Consider the following 18217-nt stretch of genomic DNA (forward strand, 5'->3'; position numbering starts at 1 on the left):
CCCAGACTGGAGTACAGTGGGGCAATCTCATTTCACTGCAGCCTCTGCTTCCCGGGTTCAGGTGACTCTCCTGCCTCAGCCTCCCAAATAGCTGGGACTAGAGGTGTGTGTCACCATGCCCAGCTAAGTTTTATATTTGTAGTAGAGATGGGGTTTCACTATGTTGGCCAGACTGGTCTTAAACTCCTGACCTCAAGTGATCGTCCTGCCTTGGCCTCCCAAAGTGTTGGGATTACAGGTGTGAGCCACTGCACCTGGCTGTTTTTAGCCCTTTTATAAAATTTGAAATATTAACACAAAATGCACAAAGCGTAAATACTCAACTTCTCAATTGCAGAAGCTACGTAACCTCACTCCTCAAGAAATTGAATATTGCCAGTATTCCAGAAGACACTCAGTCTCATTTTCATAGTCCTTTTTTTGCTGCTACAGCAGAATACCTGAGACTAGGTAATTTATAAAGAACAGAAATTGATTTCTTACAGTGTTGGAGGCTGGGAAGATTAAGGGACTGGCATCTGGTGAGGGTCTTCTTGCTGCATCATCCCATGGCATTAGGCAGAAGGGCAATAAGAAGCTTGAGAGAGAGAGCAAGAAGTGGTCAAACTCATCCTTTACAAGGAACCCACTCCTGAGATAATGGCGTGAATTCATTGATGAGAGTGGTGCCTCCATGGCCCAAACTTCTCGCATTATGTCCCACCTCCCAACACCATCACAATGGGGATGAAGTTCCCAATACATGAACTTTGGGGGACACATTCAAACCGTAGAACCAATACACTGCTTTCAAATTACAGCAGCCTGCCTCTAGTGAGCCACCATCTTGGCTTGTGGGGTCAGTTCGCCAGGTCTTAGAGAAGTAGTAATGATGTCTGAATTTTAAAATATATTTAGCTTATCAGCACTGTAAGTATGAAAGGATTTGCATTTGCTTTTCTTTGTCTTTACTACCTAATTATGCATCCCTAAACTAGTTTTATTGCCTAATTTTGAACTATTATATATATGTGGAATTGTACAGTATGTATGTAATTGTGCCTTTTTCTGCTTATTTTGTCAGTTGTTTTAAAACAACTAGAATAAAAAAGCTAGAAGTTTTATTCCAGTTGTTAAATGTATTCCTAGCTTTTTGTTTTTATTGTTGAATGTTATTCCCTCATGTGAATATGCCACAATTTGTCTATTCTTTCATTGCTCTCAGGACAGTGGGATGTTTAGATTTTCTTTCTTCTTTCTTATTTCTATTTCTTAATTATTGTGTCTCAGCCACATAGATTTTCTTTTTGAATGTTTGAAATGTTGATATAAAGTTCTGTAATACTGTCATCTTAACAGTATCTTTCACATTATCTTTTGGTCCATAACAATACAAATATGTATTTTTTATGCTTCTAATAAGTTGTGTACTTGGCATTTTCTTTGTTGTTAACAGTACCTCCTTAGATGACCTTCCTTATGCCCTTAATCCTGTAATTCTTTCTTCCATCCTCCCTTACTTCTGGCATTTTTGTTTTTTTTGAGACAGAGTCGCTGTCGCCCAGGCTGCAGTGCAGTGGCATGATCTCAGCTCACTGCAGCCTCCGCTTCCCGGGTTCAGGTGATTCTCCTGCCTCAGCCTCCTGAGTAGCTGGAATTACGGGCCCCCACCACCACACCCAGCTAATTTTTGTATTTGTAGTAGAGACAGGGTTTCGCCGTGTTGGCCAGGCTGGTCCCGAACTCCTGACCTCAGGTGATCCGCTTGCCTCGGCCACCCAAAGTGCTGGGATTACAGGCATGAGCCACTGCACCTGGCCTACTTCTAGTATTAATAACACTGCAACTAACTACTTTTTATATTCTACTAGATTCCAGTTTATATTTAACTACCTTAATGTAAGGTTATTTAGTAAAGCCCTATCTGGTTTTCGAATAAATGCTTGAACTCTGTACCAAAATGTAAAAGATCTGTTTTTTCTTCTTGAGATCCTGAATAACTTTTATTTCCCTATTTTTTATAACAGTGAAACCAATCCGTAATCTAAATGGACATTCAATTGGGCAATATAGAATACATGCTGGAAAAACAGTGCCGATTGTGAAAGGAGGGGAGGCAACAAGAATGGAGGTATGTGTGTCACTAACATTTTACTTCCATGGAAGACATTTTTTTCTTCCAAGCAGAAGGTCGTGATAGTTAAATATATAATTATACTGACCAAAATTAGCTTATCATCCATATTCACACTGTCAGGAATTGGGCCATTTGAATTTGCAAATTGTGTATAGTTAGCACTAAATCAGTTGTGGAAATTGGGGCTGTGAAAGGATTGTTTGTTCAACATTTGATGAATATTTATGGAGCATTCCTAGGGGTCAGTCTCTTTATAGTAGGCTCTAGGGGTGGAGTTGTGAACAAAGTTTGTAGGGGGAAGCAGAAGGACCAAAAAGTGCAAAGGAGCTAAAGCAAGGCAAGGTTAGATAAGGACTGCCAGGGGCTACTTCATGTTGCTGCTTAATCAGGTAGAGACTTCAAGAGATGGTAATTGTAGGCTGGGCTTGGTGCCTCAGGCCTGTTAATCCCAACACTTTGAGAGACCAACGTAGGCAGATCACCTGAGGTCAGGAGGTTGAAACCAATCTGGCCAACATAGTGAAACGTCGTCGTCTCTACTAAAAATACAAAAATTAGCCAGGCATGGTGGCACGTGCCTGTAGTCCCACCTACTCGGGAGGCTGAGGCAGGAGAATCGCTTGAACCTGGGAAGCGGAGGTTGCAGTGAGCCAAGATCACACCACTGCACTCTAGCCTGGCAACAGAGAGAGACTCTGTCTCAAAAAGAGAGAGCGAGATGGTAATTGTGATTCGTTCTGAATTTTTCTTCTTTCTCTCCCCTTGACCCTTATTTTTCAGGAAGGAGAAGTATATGCAATTGAAACCTTTGGTAGTACAGGAAAAGGTGTTGTTCATGATGATATGGAATGTTCACATTACATGAAAAATTTTGATGTTGGACATGTGCCAATAAGGTGAGAGACGAGCCAATGGAATTTATGTGGCTAATGAGCATTTCTTCTGAATTAACAGCATTTTTTTAAAAAGTGGCATGCATACAAAATAGTATATTCATTAAATGTAGAGTTCTGTAGCCCAACAGTAAGAAAAAAAAATAGCCTTTTAAACATTTTAACTGAGATAAAAATTACACACACACACACACACACACACACGTACTGTCTTCAAGTCTGGTTTCTGATAATCATAAATGTCAGAGATTATTTTGCTAGCATTTCTAGGTTTTTGGTTTAATATTTTCCCATTGGTAAACTTCCATTTACAGTGTCTTTCAATTTACATTGAATTTTTTTAACATTTGAAGATGATTGAAGTCTGGATTTACATCTTTTATATGCAGGTCTTTGAGCTTGCTGCACACAAAAGGAAATTCCCGTAATACCCTGTAGTTAGGTCTCTACTGGGGAATATAACACACATAGACACGTAAACAATAAAAGTTTTTGGACTTCAACTGCTAAGACACAGCTAAGGTCTGGGCTTTTCTTAATGAGGGAAATCAGTTCGTAACTCTTTTGCCAATAATTAATTTTGGATTTTCTCCTCTTAGGCTTCCAAGAACAAAACACTTATTAAATGTCATCAATGAAAACTTTGGCACCCTTGCCTTCTGCCGCAGATGGCTGGATCGCTTGGGAGAAAGTAAATACTTGATGGCTCTGAAGAATCTGTGTGACTTGGGCATTGTAGATCCATATCCACCATTATGTGACATTAAAGGATCATATACAGCGCAATTTGAACATACCATCCTGTTGCGTCCAACATGTAAAGAAGTTGTCAGCAGAGGAGATGACTATTAAACTTAGTCCAAAGCCACCTCAACACCTTTATTTTCTAAGCTTTGTTGGAAAACATTATACCAGAATTAATTTGCAACATGTTGTCTGTTTTAACAGTGGACCCATGTAATACTTTTATCCATGTTTAAAAAAGAAGGAATTTGATCAAAGGCAAACCATCTAATGTAATTAACCAACGAAAAAGCTTTCAGGACTTTTAAATGCTAACTGTTTTTCCCCTTCCTGTCTAGGACAATGCTATAAAGCTCAAATTAGTTAGGAATGACTTATACGTTTTGTTTTGAATACCTAAGAGATACTTTTTGGATATTTATATTGCCATATTCTTACTTGAATGCTTTGAATGACTACATCCAGTTCTGCACCTATACCCTCTGGTGTTGCTTTTTAACCTTCCTGGAATCCATTTTCTAAAAAATAAAGACATTTTCAGATCTGAGAGCTACATCTCAATGTTTGTGGTTATAATTCTGGACAGGATAAATAGCTAAACTTAATGTAGGCAAATGCAGAGACATGTATCTGAAATGTAGACCTCTACACTGAGACTTTCGTGGCATAGTGGCTAAAACAAGATCTACACATGCATAAAGAGGGACAAACATCTTTTCTTCATAAATACACAGCTTTAGGAATATTTCACCATTCTTTATAGGACATAGTAGTCCTTGTGTTTTTTCCCCTGACATTGGAAAGATGTGCTAATTGAAACTTGACTTAGGAACATTGTGCCAACTCGAAACCTTGATTTGGTGAAAATCTCAACGTTTAGATCCTTTTTATCAGGGAGTGTATTCAGCTTGCTCAGAAAACCAAAAGGGCATTAAAGCCACAAAAGGAAAGAAGAAAAAAAAAAACTCCCATGTTTGGATCTTGTTCTAGTTAGAAAAATTAAGTTGAAATTATTGGACTTTTTCATTCATAGGCAAATGCTGTAGTACGTCGCCCTTTGACAGGTTTGGATTTTTAACATTACTGGTGGTATTTCAGGAAGTGAGGTGACAGTTACTTTCCTTATAGCGGCTAAGTGTATTAAGTTGAATGTAACGATCATAATATTAATTTGTTTGAACTGAGGCCCACTACTGATTCTTTAACAAATTGCTTGAATTCTTATATGTAAATAATTTTATGGGAATGTTCCATCATAATTTCTAAATCGTTTATATACCAAGGTAGCCTTAATTTGTGTATGTTTCAGTACAATGAGATTTTATTGCCTCTGGGATGCTGTTTAGTTTGTATTTTGTTAAACATTTTTATCTTAGGAAGAGAAACCTATGACTTCTGTACCTAGATCATCTGTTACATTAAAAAGCTGTTCTTTCAGCATTAGAGATATAAATGAATGTTATCTTGTGGGGAAACAATCTAGGTTTTAGCTGTATGAGCTATATTTATTATGGTGCTAATGTTTAATAGCCACATTTGACTAACTTCTCCATTTTCTGTGATGCTGTGGCTGGCAGCAGAGCTCGCCAGTTCATGCCTGGACATACTGTCAGGGCTGGGCCCTCCAGCTCTCAAAGCAAGAATCTTGATTTCTAAACCCAGGAATTTTAGAATTGACCTTTATGAGTGAAGACTTTTGGAGCTTTTAAAGATCTTGGCAGTCATGATCTCAAACCAATTAGGAGCTCCAAGCTCCCTTCCCAGGTAACTGTTGGGAACAGTGGCATCACTGTATGCCCTTGTAATGGCTGGAAGGGACGCGATCTTGTAAATAGGAAAGCCGTCACTTAAATTGTATTGTTTGCTTATTAGCCATGTATCTCTTAAAATTTTGTTATGTTTACAACGATGTACTTTATTGGCAACAAATTATTAGTTTGATGTTTAACAATAGTGCCTTTAGTAAATTATTTTACAACTAAAACATGTTGTTTTTTGTTAGATCAACTTAGCAGAATGTAGACGTCCATACTGAGATTTAAGATACATAGTAAGAAATCTAAGTTTCTGTTTATTTAGGTTTTAATTTTATTGTTGGTATTTTGAGACATTTTTCACACTAAAATTTAGTGGAAAGTACTAACAGATTTCCCATATCCCCCAATAATATCCTCCTTCTCCAAGCCTCCCCCCATAGGTGTTAGTTTTAAGGGATTAAAAAGTAAAGGGTTAAGTCACTTTCTCTTTTTTTTTTTTTTTTCAGACAGAATCTCGCTCTGTCACCCAGGCTGGAGTGCAGTGGCATGATCTCAGCTCACTGCAGCTGGGTTCAAGCTATTCTCCTGCCTCAGCCTCCCGAGTAGCTGGACTACAGATGTGTGCTGCTACACCTGGCTAATGTTTTCTGTTTGTATTTTTAGTAGAGACGGGGTTTCACTGTGTTAGCCAGGATGGTCTCGATCTCCTGACCTTGTGATCCACCCGCCTCGGCCTCCCAAACTGCTGGGATTACATTACAGGCAGGAGCCATGGCGCCCGGCCTCTTGTATATTTTTATATTGAAATAAGTGCAAGCAATGATACCATTACAAATAGTTCAGGAGTTTTTACAATAATTCCATTAAAATGACATGCTAAAATGTATAACATGTTAAAAATAGTCCTTGAAACTAGGAAAGAGTAGATGCTGGTATCTTGACCACGTAAATTTTTAATGAGGTATTAAGTGTGTAACAGTTGAGGTAATGACTTGCATAGGTATTATGAACAATTTTAAACACAGCTATTTAATATTCCAGATGTGTTTTTGGCACAAATGATTTGTCTGTTCAGTGATAAAAGTCTCATTGCACTTCAGCTAACCCAGACAACTTGTTATTTACTGGTAGAGATCTCTTTCAAGTTTGTACTTACAGATGATCACTACTGGTGAACAGCATTCTACAGGATATTATCTTTCACTAAGACTTCAACCTGCAAATAAACCCACTTATAAAAAAAGGATACATGATCTTCCTGTGGTTAACAGAGCTTAGATACATAGCTGGTCTGCAGATTAGTTGATTCTGCCCTCTCCAAACAAGATAAAGTTAGCAGCAACAGGACTTTAAAGAAATCCAGTGAGATTATCAGAGAAGAACAAAAACAGTGACTCATGGCTTTTTTTTTTTTTTTTTTTTTGCAAGTTTAGATAGCTTTTAATTTTTTTAGTGCTCAGGGCCAGTGTTTTAAGAGGCTCCTACCTAGTAGTCACATAATCCTAGCAAGAGTAAATCAAACTTTAGTTATTTAGGAGAATGAGATGCTAGACATAATAGTCCAGTTGCCAATTTTGAACACTTTTTTGCCCTGTAATTTTTTCTCTTCAAGACTCTTTATTCCTTTGAACTAAAAATTACATATAAAGTTTTAAGAGATCTAATGTCATCAGACATTATAAAATGAACTCATACCCAAGGTAAACTATTTGAATAACATCATATACTGGTTTGCTAAATTCAGACTTTTTATGACTGCTTAATTTTTAGACTTCTGGACAAACCTGTTTGCTGCCAGACAAAAATCATAAATCCCAGGCATCATTTTTTCATGTCCATAGTTCCAAAGGTCACTTAAATATACTATTTGTAAAGCTGCCATTTTCATTTATAGTTTGACTATGCCAAATAAAGAGCAATTACTAAAACAATTTTGGGGTTACATTAACCAAAATAATGTCTATTACAAGGCCTGTTAACACACAAAGCCTCAGAAATACCAGTGAGTGTGACTGAAGAATATTTAGGTGATAACTTGACATGTCACTTCAATAACTCCAACGGGCAAGGTAACTTCAATATACAAATGAAAGAAAGACTATTAGTGACCAAGCAAAGTCTAATTTTCCATCTATTAAGAATTTGTATAGAAAATACCTGAAAAAGATAACACATGTATATAAAATGATGCCACTCGAACTTTGTTGGTAGAAGATTGCACAAATTCATGATCCGAGCCAATTAAGACATAAAAATATAAAAGAGGTAACATCAGCCTGAGGTAAACACCAAAAGTTTAAAACTCCAAATATTTGAAAAAAGTAGTTACCTTCAGTTGATATACACATTTATACTTTGTTAAAAAAAAATTGTAGTTAGATATAAAAATGTATAAATGTAGTATATACACTGATTCATAAGAAAAGTTTAAAATGGTACATCAGTCTTTTTAAAAGTATATATATAAATCACAGGAAGAAAACCCCATTGTCTTTGGATCAGCTAAGGATTTCATTAGACGAGGTATCAGCATCTTCACTGGGATGTTGGCTCCCGAACAGGAGCTCTGGAGGCAAAAGTTTAGAATGTCCATTCTCAGTAACTCGTTGGGTATAAAACAAGATATAAGCTTGAGCCTTGCATACTTCATCCATAGTGCACATGCTTAGCTTGGAATCATTGCAGTGTACCCAGAACCCTAGAGTGAAGCACAGAAATACACTTATGAAGGGACTTTATAAAATTCTAGTATGAATTGACTGAGAAGCTTTTTCTGAAGGGAAAATAATTTTCTAGCCAATTCATTTTTCTTTAACAAGAAATATAGATTGGGTAGTGTTACCTTGGAATTATCTACCTTTAATCTAGAAGTAGCTTAAGTTTACACAGCATGTGACTGATTAGAGTACCTGACACTATTTATTCCTTGTGTAAATCTACCAGTTAATGCTTTTGCCACTAATCATACAGGATGATCATCCCTAATTCCAAAATCTGGCCGGGCGCAGTGGCTCACGCCTATAATCCCAGTACTTTGGGAGGCTGAGGCAGGTGGATCACCTGAGGCCAGGAGTTAGAGACCAGTCTGGCCAACATGGCGAAACCCTGTCTCTACTAAAAATACAAAAATTAGCTGGGCGTGGTGGTGCGTGCCTGTACTCCCAGCTACTCAGGAGGCTGAAGCAAGAGAATAGAATGGCTTGAACCTGGGAAGTGGAGGTTGCAGTGAGCAAGGATTGTGCAGCTGCCCTCCAGCCTGGGTGATAGAGAGGCTGTCTCAAAAAAAAAAAAATCCAAAACCAAAACTTTTTGTGCCAACGTGATGTCATAAGTAACCCTGAACACATTTTTTTCCACTGTATTAATGTCTTTTTTTTTTACTGTGAAACTTATGTGCACATAAGTATAATGCACTTATGTACATTACATGCACATAAGTATGCTAATGACTGCTTATCATTAGCATATAAATCAGCCAGGAATTATGCTGATGCCAAACCACCAGACTGTATGAGTGGCTGAGACAGTGACACCTTTGTTTGCTGATTGCTCAATGTACACAAACTTATGAAACTTGCATTATTTAAAGTGTTGTAGAAAATTATCTTTAGGCAATGTATACAAGGTGTATATGGGTCCCATCCCTACAATACCTCATAATGTCTATGCAAAAAAATCCAAAATTCAAAACACATATGGTCCCAAGCATTTTAGACAAGGTATACTCAATCTGTATTAAAAAGCAAATTGGGTCGGGCATGGTGGCTCATGCCTGTAATCCCAGCATTTTGGGAGACCAAGGCTGTCAGATCACGTCAGAACTCCTGGCCAGGAGTTCAAGACCAGCCTGTCCAACATGGTGAAACCCCGTCTCTACTAAAAATATAAAAATTAGCCAGGCGTGGTGGTGCACACCTGCAATCCCAGCTTCTCAGGAGGCTGAGGTTGCAGTGAGCCAAGATCACGCTGCTGCACTCTAGCCGGGGGGAAAGAGTGAGACTCCGTCTCAAAAACAAACAAACAAAAAAAGCCAATAGTGTACAACTAACTTGGTAGTTTTTGGTAGTTCAGTGTGGAGTTACCTTGGTGGATTATCGGGCTTCTTGTCCTCACCTTTTTCTGTTTGGGGTGTGTTGGGTGGGGGTGGGGAGTTGGAAGTTCATTCTTTGTTCAACAGTAAGTATCAAAAGGGAAAGTACGGCTGGGTGTGGTGGCTCCTCTGTAATCCCAGCATTTTGGGAGGCAGAGGCGGGCGGATCACAAGGTCAGGAGTTCAAGACTATCCTGGTTAACATGGTGAAACCCCGTCTCTACTGAAAATACAAAAAATTATCTGGGTGTGGCCGGGTGCGGTGGCTCAAGCCTGTAATCCCAGCACTTTGGGAGGCCGAGACGGGCGGATCATGAGGTCAGGAGATCGAGACCATCCTGGCTAACACGGTGAAACCCCGTCTCTACTAAAATACAAAAAAAATTAGCCGGGCGAGGTGGCGGCGCCTGTACTCCCAGCTACTCGGGAGGCTGAGGCAGGAGAATGGCATGAACCCGGGAGGCGGGGCTTGCAGTGAGCTGAGATCCGGCCACTGCACTCCAGCCTGGGCAACAGAGCCAGACTCCGTCTCAAAAAAAAAAAAAAAATTATCCGGGTGTGGTGGCACATGCCTGTAGTCCCAGCTACTAGGGAGGCTGAGGCAGGAGAACTGCTTGAACCTGGGATGCAGAGGTCGCAGTGAGCCAAGATCGCGCCACTGCACTCCAGCCTGGGTGACAGAGCGAGACTTCATCTCAAAAAAAAAAAAAAAGGCAGGGGATGGGGGAGTAAAAAATGAAATCTCGATCCAATCACTTTTGCTAGAACTAGACTACCCTAGAAGATGGAAAATAAAAGTGAGTTTTGTATGTTAAACTTGAACAGTGCTTGTTCCAAATATCTGTGATCCCCCAGTTCATTAGGTGCCCTATTTCTTTAACAAAATTAACTGAAGTAAACCAGTAAACATACGATCTGCTTTTTGAAGTGTGTCTTTAAGAAAAGTTAACATTCTGACTTTTAGTTGGCAACAAGACTATCCTCATTATTATATTTCTCCAGCCCTTAGTCAAAAGTACCGCAAAACCTACAGAAAATATTTCATGCATCAACTCTCATGTTTTAGTATCTGCAGAGGTATTCTCCCTAAGAAAGTAAGTGGTCAAGTAGTTTTGTTTATGATTTAGTAGTCAATTTAGAAATCGGTTAAAGCCTGAACTCCAGCCTCCAAGTCCAACCCAAGATAAAATACTTTTTCTTATCTATACCTCCTTCAGAATTATAGCAGTAGGCAGTGTAGTGCCCTGAGCCAAATCCTTTCCCATGGTGCATCACCACCGCAGACAAGTCATAGATAAAGCATTCTGGTCTGAGGGATTTCAGGGTCTCCCTGCAGCAATAGGGCTCCATGTTTAAGATTTCCTCAAAGCCAACATGAACACCAATCTTCTCTCGGTTATTACATCCTGACCACCTGTGAACAAACCAGTGTGAAATTATCAACACAATTAAGGGAAAATAACCATGTACTAGGTCTAGACACTTGTAACAGATGACCCCAGGCAGTATGGAATACAAAGTATCATATGTAATATAAAATTATTTCAATGCTGAAGTTGGCTATAAACGGAGAAATTTTGGCTTATTTTGCCTTCTTGTAGTTAGATGACAATGTAGGGAAAAAAAATTAACTTTTGGGCAAGTATTGCCTTATGGGGGCATTTACCCCCTAACAGGTAAAAGTGAAGGCCACAAAAGGGTTGGGGTTTTTTTGTTTTTCGTTGTTTTAGAGATGGAGTCTCGCTCTGTTACACAAGCTGGAGTGCAGTGGCGCGATCTTGGCTTACTGCAGCCTCTGCCTCTCAGGTTCAAGCCATTCTCCTGCTGGGACTGCAGGTGTGCGCCATCACGCCTGGCTAATTTTTGTATTTTTAGTAGAGACAGGACTTCACCATGTTGGCCAGGCTGGTCTTGAACTCCTGACCGCAAGTGATTCGCCTGCCTTGGATTCCAAAGCGCTGGGATTACAGGTGTGAGCCACTGTGCCCAGCCCCACCAAAGGGTTTTTAATTCCTTATTGTCTTGCCAGGATATGAAGAGGGTATCCCAGATGGGAGCTACAATCTGGATCTTTCTTGGCCAGGTATGGAGGAAAACAAAACAGGGCACCTCTAATTCCTCAGAATACTTCAGAGATTTTCAGACTAAAACAACAGGAACTGTGTCCCCTTGCTGTGTGTAAGTCAGCACAACCGCCCACTGGTGACAGAACTGAAAGAACGCCCTTATCCTGTCATTTTCTCAGTCTGTTGCTCATACTTCCCCTTACTGGATCTCAGCATGGCAAGCAATGTGTTTATCAATACGCATAATGAGTTGGTCCTATGAGGGGAAAATAATGTAACGTGGTAGTTCAAGAGATTATAATCCAGTTTGTGGTGGTATGGTACAGAGACAAGGCAGACATAGATAAAAATACAGTAGTAAAGTACTAAAACATGAACTTCAGACAAATAACAGCAGGTAGAGAACGGAGAGACAGGAACACAGTTTTATGATGGAAAAAAAAATGTGAAAATGCTTAGTCCAGTGTAAAATGGCATGGAACTAAAGATGAACCATGCAAATTATGTTATCTGCTGGACCATAAGTCATATTCCAAACTCCCTGTGTGGTTGTGAAAAATATATTTGGTTTTCCTTCCAGTTTCCTAAGATACATCTCCTAAAATTCTTGGAATCTCTGGAGTGTCTTGGCTGGGTGTGGTGACTCACGCTTGTAATCCCAGCACTTTGGGAGGCTGAGGTGGGTGGATCACCTGAGGTCAGGAGTTCAAGACTAGCCTGGCCAACATGGTGAAACCCCGTCTCTACTAAAAATACAAAAATTAGCCAGGCGTGGTGGTGCATGCCCATAATCCCAGCTACTGGGGAGGCTGAGGCTGGATAATCACTTGAACCCAGGAGGCGGAGGTTGCAGTGAGCTGAGATTGTGCCATTGCACTCCAGCCTGGGCAACAAGAGCTAAACTCTGGCTCAAAAAAAAAAAAAAAAAAAGTGTGTCTTTTGTATGCTAATGAGACAACTAGTGGCTGGCAACCCCTAGATAGCTTCAGCATGTGGGCAAGTCACAGGAAAGACCCGGGAATGACTAGAGGATTGGGACTTTCGGCTTCCTTCCAAATACCGTCCCCAACCCCCAAAGGGAATGGGGCTGAATGATGTAATCAGTCATGCCTATGTACTGAAGCCTCCATAAAAACCCAAAAGGATGGGCTTCTGGAGCTTCCAGATAGCTATCCATGCTGAGGTCCCTGGAGGGCGGCACCCCCAGAGAAGGTGTGGAACCTATACGCCCCTTCCCACAAGTCATGCCCTACACATGACTTCCGTCTGGCTGTTCATATGGATCCTTGAAACTCTCCTTTGTAATAAAAGGGTAAACATGAAGGTTTCCCTGAGTTCTGTGGGGTGCTCTAGCAAATTGATCAAACGAGGGGAGTGTGGCTCGTGAGAATCCCATTAAATGTATAGCCAACAGGTTGGTCAGAATTTCCACAAACCTGGAGTTATGACTGGTGTCAGAAGTGGGGGTCAGTCTGGTGGGACTGAGCTCTCAATCTGTGGGGTCTGATGCTACCTCCAGGTAGACAGGGTTGGAACTGAGCTGAATAAGAGGATACCCAGCTCGCGCTCACTGCAGAGCTGATGACCTGCTTGGTGGGGAGAAATCTCCTACACATTTTGGTAAGCAGAGGTCACATTTGTATTCTCTGTTGTAAGAGTATGGTAGGAGAAACTGAGTTCGGTTTTTCCAATATCTCTCAGCCAGGTGCCGTGGCCCACGCCTGTAATCCCAGCACATTGGGAAGCTGAGGCGGGCAGACTGCCTGAGCTCAGGAGTTCCCAGATTAGCCTGGGCAACATGGCAAAACCCTGTCTCTACCAAAAAAAAAAAAAGAAAGAAAGAAAGAAAGAAAGACAATAAACTGATGAAGAACAATAAGATAATATTATACCTAAAATTCCTAACGGTTTGCTTCTGCAGAGGGGAAAGGAACAAGACTGACAGGCACACACGGGACATCTACGGTATTAGAAATATTCTGCCAGGTGCGGTGGCTCATGCCTGTAATCTCAACATTTTTCTTCTTCTTCTTCTTTTTTTTTTGAGACAGAGTCTTGCTCTGTCGCTCAGGCTAGAGTGCAACGGCATGATGTTGGCTCACTGCAACCTCTGCCTCCACAGTTCAAGCGATTCTCCTGCCTCAGCCTCCCAAGTAACTGGAATTACAGGCATGCGTCGCCATGCCTGGCTAATTTTTGTATTTTTATTTTTATGTTTATGGATGCATGTATGTACGTATGTATGTTTGAAACGGAGTCTCACTTTGTTGCCCAGGCTGGAGTGCAACGGCACGATATTGGCTCACTGCAACCTCCGTCTCCTAGATTCAAGAGATTCTCGTGACTCAGCCTCCTAAGCAGCTAGGATTACAGGCATGCGCCACCATGCCCGGCTACATTTTTGTATTTTTAGCAGAGATGGGGTTTCACCATGTTGGCCAGGCTGGTCTTGAACTCCCGACCTCAGGTGATCCACCTGCCTAGGCCTCCCAAAGTGCTGGGATTACAGGCATGAGCCACCTTGCCCAGCCAGCACTTTGGGAGGCCAAGGTGAGTGAATTGCTTGAGCCCAGGAGTTTGAGACCAGCCTGGGCAACATGGTAAAACCCCATCTCCAGCCTGGGTGACAGAGTGAGACTCGGTCTCAAAATAAATAAATAAATAAGCAAATGTAAGTCATTTACTACCCAAGTATATGGTATTAAAAGTTAATTCATTTGTCAGAAAGGTGATTAAAGGGGAAAAAATTATTACATGCAATCTTTAAGTTTTGAAGCATTATAAGCACAAGGAGTGATCACTTTGCAACTGGTCCTGCTACAGACCTGAATCGTTTGAGGTGCAGTCTGAGAACCTGAGGTAGGTGGCATATCATAAGTTGTTTCTGGGCTTCTGTGAGTACAACTGGTTTGGAGGAAAACCTTCTACGCTTTGCTGTAACATCAAAGAAAGAATAAAAATCAAATTTAATTTAAAGATGCAGGGAAAAGCTGAGTGAACCTTCTTTTAATTAAGTCAGAAATGAAAAGTATCTACTGTGTTCTAGGCATTGTGCTGTGCTAGAGATACAGACATGGGTTTTGCCCTCGAGAAACTCATGATCCACAATTAAACAAAAAACTTATGAGCTAGTCAAGTTAGATCTGTAATCAAGCACATGATTTAATAATAATCTTGCATATAATGTAATAGAACAAAGTATGCTGCCATAATATTTTTATTTACTTATTTATTTAGAGATGGAGTCTCACTCTGTTGCCCAGGCTGGAGTGCACTGGCGCGATCTCAGCTCACCACAACCTCCGCTTCCTGGGTTCAAGCAATTCTCCTGCCTCAGCCTCCTAACTGGGACTATAGATGCATGCCACCATGCCCGTCTAATTTTTATATTTTCAGTAGAGACGGGGTTTCACTATGTTGGCCAGGCTGGTCTCGAACTCCTGACCTCGTGATCCACCTGCCTCGGCCTCCCAAAGTGCTGGGATTACAGACATGAGCCACTGCACCCGGCCATAATAGTATTTTTAAATGGAACTGGCCATACCAATTAATAGGAAAAGTTACAACATTCTGTAAACATTTTAATACACATTTCCCAAACTTTTTTTTTTTTTTTTTTTTTGAGATGGAGTTTTCGCTCTCGTCGCCCAGGCTGGAGTGCAATGGCGCGATCTCGGCTCACCACAACCTCTGCCTCCCGGGTTCAAGCGATTCTCCTGCTTCAGCCTCCCGAGTAACCAGGATTACAGGCATGCACCTCCACTCCCAGCTAATTTTGTATTTTTAGTAGAGACGGGGTTTCACCGTGTTAGCCAGGATGGTCTCGATCTCCTGACCTCGTGATCCGCCCGCCTCAGCCTCCCAAAGTGCTAGGATTACAGGCGTGAACCACCGCGCCTGGCCCCAAACTCTTAATTTAAAAGTCTGTGGTCAAAAGATTTAAAAAAGAAATAAGAAAAAAAAAAGTGTGTGGTCAGTTCATATACTAAGGCTAGTCAGAAACCCAGAGGAAGGTCCGGATTACCCAGAACATCCATCCACTTTTCCTGGGGACCACCCCAGCCCTGGCCAATGGCTTAGGAAAGCAGGACTTTACCAGCTCTGAGGCCTCCCTCACTCAAGCGTTTTGCTTTTGCTCTTTCAGCACCAGATCTTAGACAGCTGGAACTCAGGATTCTTCTTGTCCCTTCTGCTTCCCTAGAGGTCCACCTACGGACTGTCCTGCAGCTGGGCCATCGGCTACAGTTTGTTCCTGATGCCCAGGAGCTATCCTTCAACTTGCACACAAGCTCCGACTCCAGCCATGGCAGCTGCTGCTTCTCATGTGGGAAGCAGGCTCAGTCCACCATGAAGCTGAGCTCTAAGCCATCTTCGCTGGTCTTTCTTCCAGGTGTGTAACCCTGCAATCCAGGTATCTGGCTGCTGCTGAATGTCCTGGACCTACCTCTGGATTGTCTCCTAGCACATCCGGTCCAAGGGTAGCCAGATAGGGGATGTCAACTCCTCAGCGTATAATTGTAAACATTTTCATTGCTGTGTTAAAGTAGCTCTTTTAGGCCTGTATTTGGTAGCGTTAGTAAACACATAGAAATTTGCTATAAAACCATATTCTGCATTCATAACATCACCCCCCAAATTTGGTGACGAAAGCATGTGGGACTCATCACATTTATGTCCAAGAAAAAATAATACTTCATCATAACAACTTTGACAAAGTTTTATTTTTTTAAAAAAAAAAACCTTATAAATTTAAGGCTACTTTATGTGTTTACATTAGACAGCACTCAGAAAAAAGTGTTAAAGTCATTCCAGGAAACCATCAATTGATAAAACATTTCTTCAATGTGGGAATATCCTATTTTTTGTTTACCTTAAAAGTTTAGTATCTAAAGCCTTAGAATCTATTTGCGAGATAGGGAAATTAGGCAGAATACCTGAAAAAAAAATATATAGTATAGTATAAACTAGTATAAACCATAGTATAGTTTACTATATAGTATACTATACTACACCATATGTTTATATTATATATATAAATAGTAAGATACTATGTAAGTATATCTTACTCTTTTTTTGAATTTCAATAGGTTTGTGGTGAACAGGTGGTATTTGGTTACATATATAAGTTACATAGTGGTGATCTAAGATTTTGGTGTGCCCATCACCTGAGCAGTGCACACTGTACCCAGTGTGTAGTGTTTTATCCCTTACTCCCTCCCACCCTTTCCCCTGAATCTGTAAAGTCTACTGGATCATTATTATTATTATTATTATCATCATCATTATTATTATTATTTGAGACGGCGTCTCGCTCTGTCGCCCAGGCTGGAGTGGAATGGCATGATCTCGGCTCACTGCAACCTCCATCTCCTGGGTTCAAGTGATTCTCCTGCCTCGGCCGCTTGAGTACCTGGGATAACAGGCGCCCACCACCATGCCTGGCTAACTTTTGTATTTTTAGTAGAGACGGGGTTTCACCATGTTGGCCAGGCTGGTCTCGAACTCCTGACCTCAGGTGATCCGCCTGCCTCAGCCTCTCAAAGTGCTGGAATTACAGGTGTAAGCCACCATGCCCAGCCCACACTGGATCATTCTTACACCTTTGTATCCTCATAGCTTAACTCCCACTATATATATATATATATATATATATACATTGACAGAGGAGGTAAGACACAGCAGATCCTTTTGTGTGTGTGTGTGCGTTTTTTTTTTGTTTTTTTTTTTTTTTTTTGAGACAGCGTCTTGTTCTGTTACCCAGGTTGGAGTGCAGTGGCACAATCTCGGCTCACTGCAATCTCTGCTTTCTGGGTTCAAGAGATTCTCCTGCCTCAGCCTCCCAAGGAGCTGGGATTATGGACGCGCTCCACCACATCCGGCTAATCTCTGTATTTGTAGTAGAGATGGGGTTTCGCCATGTTGCCCAGGCTGGTCTTGACCTCAAGTGATCCATCTGCCTTGGCCTCCCAAAGTGTTAGGATTACAGGTGTGAGCCACTGCACCTGGCCAACACAGCAGATCTGATGTGGTTTTACACACCATTTCCTTGGAGGAAGATGCTTCTTTTCTGTTTTGTTTTGTTTGAGACAGAGTTTCATTCTTGCTCAGGCTGGAGTGAGGTGGCGCAATCTCAGCTCACTGCAACCTCTGCCTCCTGGGTTCAAGCAATTCTCCTGTCTCAGCCTCCCGAGTAGCTGGGATTACAAGTGTGTGCCACCATGCCCAGCTAATTTTTGTATTTTTAGTAGAGACGGGGTTTCACCACATTGGCCAGGGTGGTCTTGAACTCCTGACCTCGGGTGATCTGCCCGCCTCGGCCTCCCAACGTGCTAGGATTACGTGAGCCACTGCACCCGGCCAAGGACGCTTCTCTTGAACTGAAGTGGCTGTTTCACCCCCAGTGTCAGGTTCCCATGTGCTCCTCTATTAGAGCACTTATCACAGTGGATCCTGTCTATCCGCCTCCTCCATTAGGAATGTAAGCACCTTGACAGCATCTCACCTGTACCTACAGACACTGGGAATAACTAACACAGAACAGACAGGGCATG

The 18217-nt window shown here is 41.3% G+C and overlaps 2 protein-coding genes across 5 annotated transcripts in view; one reads left to right on the plus strand and one right to left on the minus strand.

The window, feature by feature from the left end:
* METAP2 (methionyl aminopeptidase 2) overlaps positions 1 to 5341 on the plus strand; it is a 42622-nt gene extending 37281 nt beyond the window's left edge. Inside the window, 3 exon segments of one of the 2 annotated variants that reach the window (NM_001266460.1) lie at positions 2007 to 2110; positions 2897 to 3012; positions 3609 to 5341. In NM_001266460.1, coding sequence (NP_001253389.1) covers positions 2007 to 2110; positions 2897 to 3012; positions 3609 to 3861 — 473 coding nt within the window. In that variant the 3' untranslated portion in view covers positions 3862 to 5341. 2 annotated transcript variants of the gene reach the window in all.
* Positions 5342 to 6153: 812 nt separating this feature from the next.
* Positions 6154 to 18217, minus strand: part of USP44 (ubiquitin specific peptidase 44) — a 34391-nt gene continuing 22327 nt past the window's right edge. For 2 of the 3 annotated variants that reach the window (XM_028829787.2, XM_015152464.3), the window contains exons 4-6: positions 14492 to 14600; positions 10809 to 11014; positions 6154 to 8208 (exon numbers count right to left, since the gene is read on the minus strand). In XM_028829787.2, the coding sequence (XP_028685620.2) occupies positions 8009 to 8208; positions 10809 to 11014; positions 14492 to 14600 (515 nt within the window). In that variant the 3' untranslated portion in view covers positions 6154 to 8008. The remainder of the gene's footprint in view (positions 8209 to 10808; positions 11015 to 14491; positions 14601 to 18217) is intronic. The other variant, XM_077954778.1, reaches the window with a different exon arrangement.

This window comes from Macaca mulatta, chromosome 11, assembly GCF_049350105.2.
Source record: "Macaca mulatta isolate MMU2019108-1 chromosome 11, T2T-MMU8v2.0, whole genome shotgun sequence".
In the NCBI taxonomy this organism is placed as follows: Eukaryota; Metazoa; Chordata; class Mammalia; order Primates; family Cercopithecidae; genus Macaca; species Macaca mulatta.